The sequence below is a fragment of the Microcaecilia unicolor genome, chromosome 11 (assembly GCF_901765095.1).
Source record: "Microcaecilia unicolor chromosome 11, aMicUni1.1, whole genome shotgun sequence".
In the NCBI taxonomy this organism is placed as follows: Eukaryota; Metazoa; Chordata; class Amphibia; order Gymnophiona; family Siphonopidae; genus Microcaecilia; species Microcaecilia unicolor.
This window is the reverse complement of record NC_044041.1, coordinates 83,283,280-83,301,196: the sequence shown is the minus strand read 5'-3', so window position 1 is coordinate 83,301,196 and position 17,917 is coordinate 83,283,280. Positions and strand designations below refer to the sequence as shown.

Sequence of the window (17,917 nt, the reverse complement as noted above, 5' to 3'; positions counted from 1 at the left end):
CCTCCACTCGCAACAGCTCCTCCCGCAATTTCTGTTCCTCCGCAGTTCTCTTTTTCCAACAGTGTGAGCGCAGCGCAATCAGTTGGCCCCGCAACACTGCCTTAAGTCCCTCCCAGAGTGTGGCCGGGGATACCTCCCCATTGTCATTATAAGTGAGATATTCTTTAATATATTGTTCAATGGAGATTAGGTTGTCTGGGCTCACTAATAGTGTGTCATCTAGATTCCATGTGCGCTCTTTCCTTGGCATCCCCATGTTTGCGAGTCGTAGCAGCACTGGGGAGTGATCTGACCATGTACGTGGTAGTATTTGGGATGTGGCCCCCATACTCGATATCATTACGTCTCCCAGCCACATGTCTATCCGGGAAAAGCTATGATGCACTGAAGAGTAAAATGTATAGCTACGTGTTGAGGGATTTTCCCTACGCCACAAGTCTATTAACTGCCACCTTGTGAGTAATTCTTTAAGTTGGCGTCTACCCTGTTGGCCATATGTGACTCCTATTGTGGAGTTGTCTAAATGGGGATGCAAGGTAATGTTAAAGTCTCCTCCTACTAATAGGGATCCCTCAATGTGTTGTGTGATTTGTCGGTCAAGCTCCAAGAAAAATTGCTCCTGATTGGCATTGGGACCATAAATGTTTAATATCGTATAAGCTTGTCCAGCTAGCTGCAGGTTCACAATCAAATATCGCCCATCTTTGTCCCGTATTACTTTCCGTACCACCCAGGGCTTGGAATTGCTTAGTGCTATCAAGACCCCCTTACTTTTTGTGTTCGCATGGGAAGAGGCGAAATATATATGAGGGTATTGTCTATGCGTGCAGAGTCTCTCGTATCTGGGTTTAAGGTGGGTTTCCTGGATCAAAGCCACATCCACTTGTAGGCGGCAAAGTTCCCTAAATAATAATTGTCGCTTTCTGGGTATGTTTAGCCCCTTTACATTTAATGATAGCCATATTATATCAGCCATAATTATCTCGAGATGTCATTCTTCGCCTCTGCAGTGTATCTCTACCCTGATAAGCATGATATGTCTCATGTATTGTGTCATCTTTGTTCCCCTCCCTTCTTCCCTCCCCCTCCCAATTCCCACCCTTCCCCCCACCTTTGTAAGTTGGGTGTCTCTCAATATCAACAGGCACCCAAGTAAAGAGAAAGTGACTCACCAAACATTTACCGCATACCCCTTGAATAGCAGTTAACGTAACATAAGCAAACTAACATTACTTAAACATGTCTTTCGTCTTGGTCCCGAATCGCTACTTTGGTGTCTAGCAGCTTTTCACCTTCTATTGGTTCTGGGTCTTCTCGTCCCATGGCATCATGTAATTTTAGCAGCAGATTGTTGTCGCTGAAGTCTCCGTGGACCTTTTCCCGCTCTTTTCCATTTTGTTGGTGCAGACTGCGTGGTATTTCTCTTATCCCCGTTGGGAGCAACCAAGTCCGCTTCCACTTCTAGTTCTGGGCAAATTGTTCTGGCCTCCTCTAGTGATCTTATTTGGTGCAGCTTGCCATCTTTATAAAATGCCAAGGCAAAGGGATACCGCCATCTGTACTGTATGTTTAGGTCACGCAGTCTTCTTGTAAAGGGTTTCAGTTCATTTCTTCTTTTTAACGTCGCTGCTGCCACATCTTGGTAGATTTCAATTCTATATGAGTCCCATTTAAATTCTGGGACTTGACGTGCTGCTTTTAAGATTTGTTCTTTAAGTTTAAAACTCGTAAAGCAGGCTATTATATCTTTTGATGTGTTATTGCGGCTCGGGCCCAGCACTCTATGGGCCCTTTCAATCTGGACTGCCTCTGCCTCAATAGCCGTGTTGTTCGCTGCCATCAATTCGGCCACCATCTTTTGGATCACCGTTGTGCTATCTTGATATGTGGGCGTCTCCGGTAGCCCACGAAAGCGCAGGTTGTTCCGTCAGCCTCTATTTTCTAGGTCTTCAACCTTGGCCCATAGCTGTTGTTGCTCTGTATGCAGTCCTGTAATATGTTGTTCCATCTGACCCAGAGCTTCACTATGGCCTTCCACCTGGTTTTCTGTTTCCTCCAAGCGCGTCCCGAGCTCCCTAATTTCACCTCTAAGGTCAGCTCCAAGCGTGGCCACTTCTGTACGTAACGCTTTCAGGTTTGAGCTGATTTCTTGCAGCCAGTTTTTTAGCGCTGGAGCGATCTCTCCATCTGCCTCTTCCAGAGCAGGGCGCTCAGGCGATCCTTCGCCTCGGCGCTGATTCCTCTCCTCTTGGTTTTCTTGCTCTTCGCGGGCCGCCGCCATCTTGGAGCTTGGCGCACCGTCTCCGTTCGGGTAAGCAAATCGCGCTAGGTCTATCCCCGTCGCTTTCTGATTCATATTAACACGATTGCTGGCTGAAGGAGGGGGTATTCAGACCCGCTGGGCTTCGTTTGCCGCTGTTCGCTCGAGTTTATTAGCAGATTTCTTGCGGGGCAGCGGGAGCTCCGCTCTCAGACGTCCATTATATCTGGTGACGTCACTTCCTCCCACTGGTAATCCTTTCTTTGCGACTAGATTCCTCTCGTTCCTCCACTTTTTGTTGTTTGGCAGCTTGTTTGTGGAAGCACCTCCCTGCCAACTTCAGTTTAGAATCCAAACTTCTAATCTGCTGTGAAGACCTGCTTATTTTCTAAAGCATCTTTTAACCTTCATCTTTCCACATATCCCAGTTTGTCCCCTCCATATGTGTACTGACTATTTGTGAATTTTTTTAGGTTATATTTGGTATTTTTTGCTCTGCAGTGTTTTCATTTTTAGTTTCTGTGGTCTTATCTAGTTTAGATTTTTGTGTTCTATTTGTGTTTCTTGTTATTTGACTTAGTTTGAGTTATGTAACAGCCATGATACTTGAATAAATAAAATGTAAAAAAAATATATACTGTATGTACAGACTGTGGTAGGTAGTTGATGCATCTTCTTTATTTAGATTTAGCTCACCCCTCCCCCAAGTTCACATTATGAATTTCTCCTACAAAGATTTCCTTAACTTTTAGGAGTTACAAGTTATTGACTTCAGTCAAATGTAGTTTCATAGTGGTATCAAGCTAGCTTGCTATTCCCACATCTCTACCAAGGAACCTCAGTTCTGACCTTTGTCACCTGCTTCTAATCCTGCTGTACACCTTTTTGAGTGTACCTCAATGCAATGTGAAGCACTCCTATTCCAATACTAGGATCCACACACAACTCTGCTAATGCACCTCACTCCTGCCCCACCGCAACTCCTGTGGTTCAAGTAGAGACCCCCCTACCCCCACAAACACACATACAACTCTTACCATGCATCTCACTGCAGCCCCGCAGCATCCCATTCAGTTCCAGTAGAGATCTCCCTTTCCACACACAACACAATTCTTACATGCACCTCACTCTTACCCTGCAGCACACCCTAAGGTTCCAGTAGAGGACTCCCCACATAAAACTTTTACCATGCACCTCACTCCAGCCCCGTAGCACCCCATGCAGTTCCAGTAAGGACCTCCCTTCTTAAACACAACATAAATTCATACATGCAATTTATGAAACTCAGATTTGAGACAGATTTCTCTGCAGTTCATTTAAATCACAAGGGGGCATGTTTTGGGCAGGCTCTGAATTTGGACATTTTCTGGGATAACAGAACAAGATAAAAATGTCTAGGGTAAAAATTGGGATGTTTTTATCTGGACCTGTTTCAATCACTACTAAGTCACAAAAATGTGCCCTAATTGACCAGCTGACCAGAGGAAAGATTAAGGCACAACCCACTCTTAATCTCCCACTGGCCACCAACCCCCAGAGGTGTGACAGTGATAATACATACCAGGCTCTGTAACAGTTTCAGATATTATAGCTGGCCCTAAAAGTAAGCTAGTATTCAGTGCAGTGAACTGTAGAGAAAGGGACCCAGGTCTATATCCCACTCTAACTAGTACACTTGTGTTGGAAATTGTGAGCCTTCCAAAACTCACAAAATACCATTGTACCTAGATACGAGACACCTGCAGACCTGAGGGCTTTTGTGGTGGTGTACAGTTAGGTACAGTAGGTTTTTAGGTGTTCCCAGAGGGCTTACAATGCAAAAGAAGGGTGTTGCAGCTGGGTTCATTTATATGGCGTTCACTGCACTTGACCACTAGTCTACTCCTCTGCTCATTTCCTAGGAATGCTGCCACACTGCCATCCCTATGGCTTCTTTTTGTGTTTTTCACTAGAACTTTTTTTTTTTAATGGTTCCTAAAGAAATCTGTACTGAGCACAAAAATGTCTGTAAATTAGCAATTTTTGAAACAAAAAAAAATAGACATTTTTCCAGTTTGAAAATTGCTATGTTCAGAATGAGAATTTTAGACGTTTTCACCAAACAATCTATGATTGGACTTGGATGTCATATCGAAAATGCCCCTCCACATTTCTCCCTATTTTGTGTCTCAACCTTTACATGTATAATTTTACATTGCAACCTTTTATTTTTGTGTTGTTATGTTGTTATGTCTATTGTTACTATCTCTGTTTGTTTGTTAATCTTTTACTTTCTGATTTGCTTTCTTATATTTCTTTTATTGTAAACAGGTTAGATTTTCAGTATATCTTGTAGTATATCAAACAAATATGAACTTTGAACTATGAACTTTGAACTACACTCACACACACCTCTGCCAATGAATCTTAGCTTCAACTTACACAGCTCTTCCACCTACATAATTCTAAGCCCTGGTAATGCAACCAAGCCTGACCTACAGCTCCCTGCACTATACCAGCTCTAAACCCCACACATTGATAGACCATTTTTTTTTGTTACATTTGTACCCCGCACTTTCCCACTCATGGCAGGCTCAATGCGGCTTACATGGGGCAATGGAGGGTTAAGTGACTTGCCCAGAGTCACAAGGAGCTGCCTGTGCCTGAAGTGGGAATCAAACTCAGTTTCTCAGTTCCCCAGGACCAAAATCCACCACCCTAACCGCTAGGCCACTCCTCCACTCCAATTGGAAAGGTTACACTGAAAGCACCACTCTCTTTTAACTTCTGATAGAAGCAGGGCTTTTTTTGAGGGGGTACTGAGTACCGGCACCTTTTCCATTGTCTGCTAAAATTGACCCATGGACCCCAAGTTTTAATGAAAGAGCTCAGGTTCTACACACCAATTCTGCCTTATCATAGATTCTGTGACTGGTTGCAGAGGGCCTGGCTACTGTGGGGTGGGTCCCTCAATGATCACCCCACCCCTGAAGGGTGGCCTGGCATTTTGAGTACCAGCACCTTTTCCACTAGAAAAAATGCACAGGATAGAAGATATATTGCTTCACTGAGAAGGCATAAGACAGAAAAGCCTTTTTGCATGGATCCCATATAACATGAGGGCTGCGGTGGCCAGAGCAAGAGAGAATGGAAAACGAATTTCTGTCTTACCTCGGACAGGCACAAAGTCACCTTCTCCTGTGGCTTTATTCCGGGCAAAGGGACTAATGCAAGGGAAGATAATCAGAGCAAAGGACAGCAGCACAACCTGCAATATACACAAGTGAAGGATATATTTAGCGTGGCTTCTTCATTCCCAATGTGTAAGCCCCAGACTTTTTTTTTAAGTTATCTGTAATATGATGTGGATTGTTTATATTTCTTTATCTTCTGAGATCTGTGCTGTATGATACTTTTCTTCAAATCTATTTTGCGAGCATGCTTACTTAGCATGTGTTCTGCAATAGAGAAGTGGATTGGTGTAAGGAATCATTTGTGGTGAAAGATATTTTTTTCTTTTGCTGGGGATTCACACAGACACAAAGTTTAAGAACAATGCTGATGTTCCCGCTATTCTGGAACTAAAAGCTAGAAAGCCCTGGTGAATGCCAGACTTCATCTGGCATGGTGGCAGCAGGCTTCACAACTAAAGTCCTTCTTTGTGCCACAACCTGATGGGGGCATGATCTCCCTTTTGTGAACCTTTGAGTAGGGGCACAAAAAAAAAAAAAAAGATAGAGAGGGAGTGGATGAGGGAGGCAAAAGTCCCTATTGTCCAGAATGCATGAGGAAAATCCTCACCCCTGTCAGTCTTTGTGCACTTGTCCCCTTTCCTGACATAATCTGAAAATTTAGTGTGAATAGGACATAAACAAACAAGTTGTTAGGATGAAACATACATAAACACACTCACACAAAGTGCTAGAGGAGAGATCAGGAAAGAGAGAGGAAGTAGTGAAAGAGACTACAGGAAAAGAGATACACAGATGCCACCAGCAGAGAGAGGAGACGGAAGTGATAGGGAAAAGAATACAAGGAAAAAAAGGGGAGGACATTGGGAGAAGAGATGAAGAAAGCCAAAGAAATAGGGAATAAAGACATGGGATGTAGAGACAGGAGTGAACAATAGACAGGAAGAGATGATACAAGGGGACAGTGAAAGAGAATGGAGATCAGAAGAGAAGACAAAAATAAGGACATAGAAAGAGAGGGCATGGGAAAGGACTGCAAGAGTGAAAAGATAGGGAGAGGAGACAGGAATAAACAGATGAGGAGATAAGACAAAAGTAAAGAGATAAGGAGAAAGGAGACAGAAGTAAGGAGAAAGGGAGAGGGGACACAGGAAGAGAATACAGTAGTAAAAGAGGTAGGGAGAAAGGAGATGGGAATAAAGAAATGAGGAGAGAAGGGAAAAGAGATCAGAAGAAAGGAGCCAGAAATAAGGAGAAAGGGAGATGGAACACAGGGAGAGACTACAGGAGTAAATGTGGTAGGGAAAGAGGAGACAACAATAAAAATATAAGAAGAGAAGGCAAAAGAAATAGGGAGAAAGGAGACAAAAGTAAGGGGAACGGGAGAGGGAACATGGGGTAAGAATACAGGCAAAAAAAGAGGTAGGGAGAGAGGAGACAGGAATAAAGAGTTGAGGAGAGAGATAGGGAGAAAGGAGACAGGAGAAAAGGAAAGGGAACATGAGAGAGAGAGAGAGAGAATACAGGTGGAAAAGAGGTAGGGAGAGTGCAGACAGGAATAAAGAGATGAGGAAGGAAGACAAGAGACAGGGAGAAAGGAAACAGAACTGAGGAGAAAGGGTGAGGGAACATAGAAGTAAAGGAGGTAAAGAGGGAGGAAACAGGAATAAAGAGATGACGAGAGAAGGCAAAAGAGATAGATAGAAAGGAGACAGAGGTAAGGAGTATGGGAGAGGGAACATGAGGAGAGAATACAGGCGAAAAAAGAAATAGAGAAGTAGGAGACAGGAAAAAGGAGTCACTTACTGCAATGCATGTCCCTGCCTGGGCAGTTTTGTTTGTTGACTGTACAACCAGGTTCTGAAGTTTTTTCAACTGCTCCAGTAGAGACCTGTAAGAATTAAAACATGCACATAAGCCTCTGCAGTGGACACACATTCTGCTCTGAGCTGGGGGGGGGGGGGGGGGGGAGCAGTGAGCAATCAGTCCCAGGTAGAGTTAGGACATTTTACATCTAGCCTATTTCTCTCCTTGGCTTTACCAAGACCATTTCCAGCAAGTAGCTAAATGTGGCACTCTCAGCTTACCCAGAATGCCATCCTCTGAAATACCATCACACAGTGACCTCTGAAGGGTACGGTCTACATTAAAAGCACAGAGTGGCTTTTCTGTCTGCTCTCTTCCCCTGCTGCTTCCCATCCACCTTCCTCCTTCCCCAAGGAGACTGGAAGCCGGGACTTACGAATTCTGCTTCTCCAGCTGCATCACCTTCCTGTGCAACTCGTGGTTCTGTGCCGTGCAAGTAGACATCCTGAGAAGAGGCAGAAGGAGCATTACAACAGAGGCAGCATACACCGTCCACCCAGAGAAACAGGAGTGAAGGAAAGAAATCCAGAACAGAGAAGAGAACAGGGAAAAATCTACACCCACAGGGATGGATACCACGGTCACAGGTAGTTTCCCACCCTTCAACATGTCACTTAGTGGTAGACTACATAAGGCTGAACTCAGTGAACCGAGAAATCCCTTTGGTCAAACTAATTGGACAGCTATGTAACTGGAATTCTGAACTTTACATTCCAATTGAATCCCAGTTTGCCAAGATTAACAATGTAGCCATTTCATAAAGAGGAGAATCAGCAAGGCAGTTGCTGAATGAAATAGTGAACACGGAGGAGAGGGAATCCAAAGGTGAAAGAGCGAAAGTAAATAGCCAATAGAAGCACAAGGAGCCTTCAAGATATTGGGCATCTCAACTGTTCTTTATTGATCAGACCTGACACGGTCTGTGTTTCAGCCTGCGTCAGGGGTCTAATAATGGTATCTATATCCAAAAGAAGCAGTCGTCCAGTGGGGGTAAACACCTTTTGTCTTGAAAAAGACAAATCTACTGGAAACGTAGACAAAAGGTACCAAACAAACGAAGCGGGAACAAAACCAAACCTTGAAATTGCTTCCCACAGTGAAAAACATCGTGTTCCAGCTGAAAAACACTTTTGTTTATGTTCTTACCGGGTCTCCAGTCCATCAATGTATTCCTTCTTCTTCTTGCGGCTCTCCTGGGCTGATTGCTTATTCCTGATCTTCCTTCGAACCTTTTTCAGAATCCTCTCTTCATACTGTTACAGAAAAGAGTACCCTTATTAAAATCCTGGGGAGCAGAGCCTCAGATGCAGGCCCTACAGCTTTAGCACAGACAGCAGAAGGTCTTGTGGGCCATTCTCCTGAAAGCAGCAAGGGACCACCCATCTTGTCCCCATCTATATATATCTGCACTTGGCCCCTCAGCCTCCATATACCTTTTACTTGACACAGAGGCACCTGTAAAGCCCTCCTTTGCGACTCACTGGGAGCAGAATTTGGGACAGTCTTTGTCCGATCATGTCAGGTCTGTGATCTACCAAAATACTTTTCATATTTCTATTTCAGACAACTAGGTGGAAAATAGAGTAAAGTCTCTCTATCATTGCCATCTCTCTCTCTCTGAGCTAACACACTATGATTCTTCTAGACAGAAGGAGTCTTGTTGGAGGAGTAGGAAAAGTGTGCTAGTATTATTTCCAATATGTTTGGAATTCCCATAGCAGCAGACCCTGCCCTGTTTTTATTCTCCAGAGATACTGAAAGTGATTTTTGCCCTGTATAGAAGTTGTTCACCACAAGGTGGCTATGCTGGAATTCTACAGCACTTCCTGCCATCCTACATAGAGCAACCAAACCAAGCAAGACTCCAAATAGATAACAATATTTTATTACCAAAATAAATTCAACATAGTTTTAGCATGAATATACCTCCTTCAGGAAGCAGAATATCACACTTTTCATCAAAACAAATACAAAAAACTATAATCAATAAAACCAATTGCCTACAGTGTTCATATGCACCCATCAGTGAAAAACATATCCCCAAATAAAAAAGCATGTCTGAAGTCCACTGTCTCTAGAAAGACCACCTGAGTTCAGTCCATTCCCATTCTACTCAGGGTAGACCTGTGGTAACCTGCTGAGGTGGTTTAGTCCAGGGTAGAGACTATATGGGAGGTGGCAGGGACAGACTAATCCAGTCCTGAAAGGAGGAGTGGAAAACCTATTGTGAGAGAAACTGTGGATATCTAATATTGATCTGAATGCTGATCTACATACCTATTTGCATATTTGGAGTGGAAAAAGGTTGGGACTAATTTAAAGCCCAGGAGAAGCGAAACTGGACTCCGCAGCTCTCAAAGCCAGGAGGGGGGGGAGAGCTGAGACCCCCTGGATTTAGGGGGTGACCCAGAGGAGGGTTTTGAAATTGGACCCATTTCACCCTGAGAAGAAAAGGGACCTGTTAAACCCAGGAAACCTAAAAAATTGAGTTTGATCTTTTTTTTTTTTGGACAACTGAATTGTGGTCCAAACTTTAATAGTAATGCCTTGCTCTTTGGTAAGTACTATTTAGTAATGGTGTATCAGAAGCAGCCTTGTAATTAATGGCTAACCAGATCCAAATCCAGCAAGAGACCATGGAGATCTTAAGTAGCAGCAGCACAACAAGTCTGTTTTATAGCTGATAGAGGAACAAACCAAAGAATTACAGAGAGTTCCAACTAAAGAATAATATCTAATCAATCCAGTGGTATGCTTTGAGATCCAGAATGGGGCAGGAAAAACCCACACTAACAGAGACCATAACAGGGTATGTATTTTATCCCTGAGAAGTAGATCCCCAGACCAAAAAAAGTGCTTTTAACTCATCCTAGGAAAACCACCTGGGTATAGTCAATTCCCATTCAGGGTAGACCCCAGGGACCCTGCTATGGGGGTTGTAGTCCAGGGTAGAGACCACATGGGAGGTGGGAGGTGGCAGGGACAGACCAACCCAGTCCTGAAAGGCAAGGAGTGGAATACCTATTGAGGCATATTTTCAAAGCACTTTGGGAGGCTAAGTTCCATAGGTTTCTATGGAACTTTGGGAGGCTAAGTGCTTTGAAAATAAGCCTCATTGTGAGAGAAAACTGTAGATATCAAATGTTGATCTGAATGCTAATCTACATACCTATTTGCATATTTGGACTAGAAAAAGGTTGAGATTAAAATTTAAAGCCCTTGTGCATTTCTCCCATTACTGTGTCTGGTGGGGTATTCTATTTTTAGTTTTATTTTTCAAATGGCAGCCTGTTCCCTTTTTTCCTTGGTATACTTTTTTCCTTGTGGCTTGTGTTCCAGGGTGGGGGGTAGGTAGTTCTTTAGTTATCATATTATTATGTAGTTATCATGTTATTGTGTCATGTTGATGCTGGGCTCGATGGACCCTTGGTCTTTTCCCAGTGTGGCATTACTTATGTACTTATGTAAGTTACCCAGTTCCAGGCTGGAGATTTTGAGACAGTTCTGATTTCCGACCACACCTTGCAGAACTGATTTCAATAGGCAGGCTTCTACACACTTCTTCAAGATGTAAGTTCTAACCCAGAATTGGCCCAAAAGTCTCTAGCCTGGAACAGGGTAACTTGGCATCTCTGCCTTAGCTTACAGTGAGACTGCACTGGTATATCTGGGTGACAAGTCAACTGAGCTGAACTCTACCTTGGTGAGAGGCAGCTTGGTGGGGAGGGTGACTCCCTCCTTGGTCAGCAACTTCTTTTCGTCTTCTGTCAGTATCAGCTCTTGGCATTGCCCCTGGCACAGGTTCTGCATCACTGGTATCTGTTGTTGCTGCTGCTGCTGCTGGAGCACAAGAGATTGAAATATAAAAGTTGGAAGAACCCAAAACACCAAGTAACCCTGGATTAATTCAAGCTAAACCTCAGCCTGGGTGCATTGACCACTTTTGCAGGGAATATTTGAAATGGGCCCATCACCACTTGTAGTACATTACCTAAGCTTTGCAGCTTTTTTCTAGGAGCCCGGGTTAGTGAGGTTCCCATTTGGCTCCATTTTATCAGGATAGGCCTGGTTTTATTCCACTGCATGTAGGGACTTGTGGTTCTGATTTTCCCTAAGTAAAACATGCCTGTGTTGTGGTAAAAATCAGGACTGGATCACCCTGTTCTAAAAACTGGACCAGATGGCAACCTTACCAGTAACTTCCAATGTTTGCAGACCAGTCCCCAAAGGAAACATGGAGTAAAATATTTGTGAAAGCAGCACCCACACTTTGAAACACCTGCAGACTTGATGGATTTTTAAATTGTATGTCACAATAAAGTTTTCATTTGTAATATTGGGAATGCGTGGAGGGGCATAATTGAACGAAAACATCTATCTCCATGGGCGTTTATCTCCGAGAACGGGTCCATGAAGGGGCGGACCAAACCGTATTTTCGAAAAAAATAGACGTCCATGTTTTATTCGACAATTTGTGAGCTGGGCGTTTTTGTTTTTCAGTGATAATGGAAAATGAAAGCGCCCAGCTCAAAAACAAATACATCCAAGGCATTTGTTTGTGGGAGGGGCCAGGATTCGTAGTGCACTGGTCCCCCTCACATGCCAGGACACCAACCGGGCACCCTAGGGGGCACTTTTACAAAAACAAAAAAAAAGGTAAAAGAGCTCCCAGGTGCATAGCACCCTTCCCTTGTGTGTTGAGCCCCCCAAATCCCCCTCAAAACCCACAAGTCTACACCATTACTATAGCCCTAAGGGGTGAAGGGGGGCACCTACATGTGGGTACAGTGGGTTTGGGGGGGTTGGACGACTAAGCATTAAGCAGCACAATTGTAACAGGTAGGGGGGGATGGGCCTGGGTCCACCTGCCTGAAGTCCACTGCACCCCCTAACAACTGCTCCAGGGACCTGCATACTGCTGCCAGGGAGGTGGGTATGACATTTGAGGTTGAAAATAAAAAGTTGTGAAACATCATTTTTTGTGGTGGGAGGGGGTTAGTGACCACTGGGGGAGTAAGGGGAGGTCATCCCCGATTCCCTCTGGGGGTAATCTGGTCATTTAGGGCACTTTTTGGGGCCTTATTCGTGAAAAAACAGGGTCCAGGAAAAGTGCCCTAAATTCTAGCTACAAACGCATACTTTTTTTCCATTATCGGCGAAAGGCGCCCATCTCTCCTCGGCTGATAACCACACCCCAGTTCCACCTTCGCCACGCCTCTGACACGCCCCCGTCAACTTTGTACGCTTCCGCGATGGAGTGCAGTTGAAAACGTCCAAAATCGGCTTTCCATTATACCGATTTATTCGTTTTTGTGAGATAAACGTCTATCTCCCGATTTGGGTCGAAATCTAGGCGTCTTTCTCTTTCAATTATAAGGTGGAAAGTGTTACTTTTCCCAGCACAACCTTTGTGTTTGCTGGCTGGGGCAGTGATTCCCAAACCTGTCCTGGGGGAACCCCAGCCAGTCAGATTTTCAAGAAATCTACAATTAATATTCATGGAATCAATTTGCGTACACTGTTTCCTTGGTATGCAAATCTACCTCACGCATCTTCATTGTGGATATCCTGAAAAGCTGACTGGTTGGGGTTCCCCCAGGACAGGCTTGGGAACCCCTGGGCTGGGGAGTGGGTGTAGATGAGCCAGGAGGACAGCACTGCACTCTCACCATTTCACAGCTGCTGGAGAGTAACAGGTCTTTCACAGTCAGTGTACACGATTCTGCAGTCTGGGCTGGAGCTGGCAGCTCACAGCTCTCCTCCTGGTAAAAGCTGGGAACCCACATTTCTGAAACAATAAACACAAGACAAGGATGAGATAAGAAGCCATTCTGCTAGCCGCAGTCTGTTCTCCCCAATTAACAAAATGGTATACCAGGGGAAGTGGCAATGCTCCCAAGAGTTCAAGGGAACGGGGTAGGGTGATTATACTATTGAGTCATTTGCTGGAATGGAAGGGGATGGGGGAGGTTATATATATATATTATAGTATTTATTAGGCACTTTAGGTAACCCTTCAGACTTGCACAGGCCTCAAGTAACTTTCAAGTCCCTACCCAAGATTTTGCTAATTAAACTCAGTGATGATCACCTCAGTCCACTCCTTCTGGACAATCCTAAAAGCCCAGAACTAGACATCATACTTTAAAATATAAAATGTTGTTGTTGTCATTGTTTTGTGTGTGTGTGTGTTATTTTGCTTTGAATGTAGGTGCTGTTTGCTGTCTCCCCCCCACCACTCAGCCAGAAGCTGTTGTTCACCTAAAGGATAATCCGATCCTGGATAGGGTTATCTGTTGAATTGGGGGGGGGGGGGGGGCAGTGTTAGGCTAGGAGTGGATATGCTGCAATATAATGTTTTATATTTTTTAATTGTTTTATTTTTACTCACCTTGTACAATACTCAGGGCTCCTTGTACAAAGTGGCGCTACCAATCAGTGAGCGAATGGGCTTCTTCGCATTCAGCATGCTGCTAATCGGTAGTGCCACTTTGTAAATGGAGCCCTCAATAAGGTGTATTATTAAATTCAGGGCTTTTTTTGAGGGGGTACTTGGGGGTACTGAGTACCGGCACCTTTTCCATTGTCTGCTAAAATTGACTCATGGTCCCCAAGTTATAGTAAAAGAGCTCAGACTCTAGACACCAATTCTGCCTTTTCATAGATTTTGTGACTGGTTGCAGGGGGCCTGGCTATTGTGGGGTGTGGGTGGTCTGGCATTTGAGCACTGGCACCTTTTTTGCTAGAAAACACGCACTGATTAAATCTAATTACATAGTAACATAGTAACATAGTAGATGACGGCAGAAAAAGACCTGCATGGTCCATCCAGTCTGCCCAAGACAAACTCATATGTGTATACCTTACCTTGAATTTGTACCTGTCCTTTTCAGGGCACAGACCATATAAGTCTGCCCAGCAGTATTTCCCGCCTCCCAACCACCAGTCCCGCCTCCCATCAGCAACTCTGGCACAGACCGTATAAGTCTGCCCTCCCCTATCCTCGCCTCCCAACCACCACCCCCTCTCCCATCAGCGGCTTTGGTACAGACCATATAAGTCTGTCCTCCCCTATCCTCGCCTCCCTACTGTTGGAATGTAATTGTATTTTACATGCATTGCCTGTCACCTATTATTTCTCTGTGATTACTCTGTGACCTCTGATGTGAATTACTTAGAGAGGTCACACAGCTATGCAACTTCCTGTGGGGGCAGATGCAGCACATGCAGCACATGGAGCACATGGAGCTCATGATCTCTCCTAACCTGAGAGGATCTATGGTGGTGTGAGCATCCATTACCATCTAAGCACATGGAAGGAGCTGATAATACAAATGTATAGTAATATGTATATATAAGCCTGTCTGATTATAATCTAACTACAAACTGTGAGTAAACAGATGTTTTGTTACTTCAACTTTAAAGTGACTCAGCAGTGAATTATTCAGGGGTGAATGAGAGAGAGATGAAGAAAGAAATTAACATTTCTAAAGCTGAAGCTGTGTGTACTAAAATCTGCTAATTATTTACTACAAATAATCCAACAAAAGGGTTATGGGCCCAGGGCCAGGAATTGAAAAAGAAGAGAAATATTACCAGGCAGAAAAAAAGGCCACATTTTTCTCTTAAGTTTTAAAGGAAAGATTCAGTCTGTCTCTCTCTCCCCCCACACAGCAGACAGAAGGCTAAGAAAATGGCTGAGGGAGGAAATTCACCATTGTTCTATTCTCTCAAGGTGCCTAAATTAACTGAGTTTAATTATCGGCAGTGGGAACTAAGATTCATATGTCTCCTTCGAGCAAAAAGATTAAATATATGCTTAGACCAAGACAGAACAGCTGAAAATATGGCTGAATGGGACAATGCAAACTATTATGTGAAGTGCATGCTTTTGGAAGCTCTCTCAGAGAAACAAGCCATATTAGTGGAGGGAAAAGATACACCAAAGGACATTTTATATAAACTGAGAACTATGTATGCAACTACATATGCAAAGCAGCAACCAATTTGGCTGGCAGAGTTGAATGAAACCAAATTAAGGGATAAAAGTAAATGTAATGATCACATTATGCATCTTATGTCTTCATTTCAAAAGCTAGAACTTTCTGGAATTCCCATGTGTGATGCATTGAAAAGAGCATTTCTTTTTACCTCACTATCAAAGAAGTTTGATGTTTTTAGGTCTGTAAATGAGGCCATTGAAGGGCAATCTTTTGAACAGGCAACATCAAAACTAAGGCAGGAATGCATAATAAATGATTCTGAGGAGATGTGTTCTCAAAGCAAGTCAGAGAGAAATGAAACAAATTTCTTGGCAAAGAACAGAGGAAGGCGGAGCTATGGGAAAACTCCACCCAAGGGCAAGCTGATTTGCTACTCATGTGGAAAGGAGGGACATGTATCTAAATGGTGTAAGGAAACACAAAACACTCCCTCTAGCTCACCTAAGCCAATGGAACTAAAGAATTTTCAAACCAGGAAATGTATGAAGGACAAAGATAAACACAAGGGCTTTCTAATGGCAGAAAAATCTTTGACTATGGTAAATAATAATTCAAATGAAAGTACTTGGATTTTGGATTCAGGGAGCACATGCCATTTAACCAATTGTAAAGATTTCTTTCAGGAAATGTGTCCAGAGGAAGGTATTCTTAAAACTGCAAACGCAGGGACTGCTAAGATCCAAGCAAAAGGTATTGGATTCTTAAAATGCAAAGTGTCTAATGAAGTTAAAGAAATTCCTGTAAGTGATGTCTTGTATATTCCCCAAGCAGTTTGTAATATGCTTAGTGTATCTACATTAGATAAGAAGGGATTTGTGATTCATTTTGAAAACAGTAAGTGCACAATCTCTAAAAATGATGAAGTGTATGCTGAAGCTTTTATGCATAATGATGTTTATAAGCTGAACATTTCAGGTGAAGCCTCACATATGGCGCAAGTAAGGAAGAATGATGGTAAATGTAGTCTGGAAATCTGGCACCGCCGCCTGGGACATCGTGATTGTAAGGTGATCCAGGATCTTTACAGTAAGCAACTGGCCACCGGCATTCAGATAAGTGCAGATGCTGGTAATATGGAGAAATGCATAGACTGTGTTACTCAAAAAGGTGTGAGACCCTCATTTCCTGCATACACAGGAAATAGGAGTAATAAAGTGCTGGACTTAATACACAGTGACTTATGTGGACCGTTTAATATCCCATCATTGGGAAATAACAGATTTGTGCTAATATTCTTGGATGATTTCTCTAGATATTGTGTGGCCTATTTGCTGAAAGAAAAAAGTCAAGTCACAGACATGCTGAAGAAATACGTAGCCATGGTGAGCAATAAATTTGAAAGAAAACCAAAGGTTCTTCAGACCGACAATGGTGGTGAGTTCACTTCACAAAGCATGCGCACATTTCTAGAACAAGAAGGCATTCAGCATATCACAACAGTAGCTTATACACCAGAGCAAAATTCTGTTGCAGAGAGAAAATTTAGGTCACTTGTGGAAATGACCAGATGTATGCTGTCAGATAGCAATCTCCCTAAAAGACTATGGGGGGAAGCCATTCTCACAGCAGTGTACCTACAAAACAGAATGCCAACTAAAGGCGCTGAGCGCACACCACATGAGACATGGCATGGTAGGAAGCCAAACCTGTCACACATAAGAACATTTGGAAGTACAGCATATGCTCATGTACCAAAGCAAAGAAGGCATAAGCTGGATTCCACAACAGAAAGGGGCATTTTAGTTGGCTATGCTCCAGGACACAAAGGATATAGAATTTTGAATCTGAAAACTGGCATTGTTGGCATAAGACATGTTACATATTTTGATGAAAACAAAGGGTTGATAAAGGCTGGATTATCCCAGATGAGCCTTATCATCCAGAATATGAAACTAGAACCATAATAGACATGCCAGTGTATATAAATGCCATACCAAGGCAGATGTCTGAAAGCAACTCATCTGTATCTAACGAGGAACAGGCAGAGGAAGCAGACACAGAAAGGATCATTGAAGAAGACAGTACAGTTGGAGAAGGGGAATCAATTGGAGAAGGACTCTCAGATTTAGAGGATGCGGAAAGGTCAGACCAACCTGTTGTCAGACGCTCATCCAGGGAAAACAAAGGTGTTCCACCCCCAAGACTGTCTTACCTAACAAAGTCAGCAGAAGCTCAAGAGCCCTTAACATGGGATGAGATTGAGAAAATGCCAGCAGAAGAAGCTGCTGAATGGCATAAAGCTGCACAAGAAGAAATTGATGCATTGGATAAAAATAATACTTGGATTCTTACAAAATTACCTCCTGGCAAGAAAGCTATAGGATGCAAATGGGTATTCAAGTTAAAAAGGAATGCACAAGGAAAAGTGGAAAGGTATAAAGCCAGATTAGTCGCAAAGGGATATCTTCAAAAATATGGAGAAGATTTTGATGAAGTGTTTGCACCTGTAGTGAAACACACGACAATTAGAACACTTCTGAGCATTGCAGTCTCAAAAGGCATGCAAGTCAACCACATTGATGTGAAAACAGCGTTTCTTCACGGAGATATAACTGAAGACTTGTACATGGAACAACCAACAGGTTTCATAAATACAAAACAAAGACAGCTAGTGTGTA

The 17,917-nt window shown here is 43.3% G+C and overlaps 1 protein-coding gene across 4 annotated transcripts in view; it reads right to left on the bottom strand.

The window, feature by feature from the left end:
• The window catches only part of CREB3L3 (cAMP responsive element binding protein 3 like 3), a 35,931-nt gene that overhangs the window by 7,972 nt on the left and 10,042 nt on the right, over positions 1–17,917 (bottom strand). For 2 of the 4 annotated variants that reach the window (XM_030218541.1, XM_030218545.1), the window contains exons 4-9: positions 12,966–13,084; positions 10,996–11,139; positions 8,443–8,549; positions 7,673–7,741; positions 7,237–7,321; positions 5,411–5,507 (exon numbers count right to left, since the gene is read on the bottom strand). In XM_030218541.1, the coding sequence (XP_030074401.1) occupies positions 5,411–5,507; positions 7,237–7,321; positions 7,673–7,741; positions 8,443–8,549; positions 10,996–11,139; positions 12,966–13,084 (621 nt within the window). The remainder of the gene's footprint in view (positions 1–5,410; positions 5,508–7,236; positions 7,322–7,672; positions 7,742–8,442; positions 8,550–10,995; positions 11,140–12,965; positions 13,085–17,917) is intronic. The other 2 variants (XM_030218542.1, XM_030218543.1) reach the window with 2 other exon arrangements.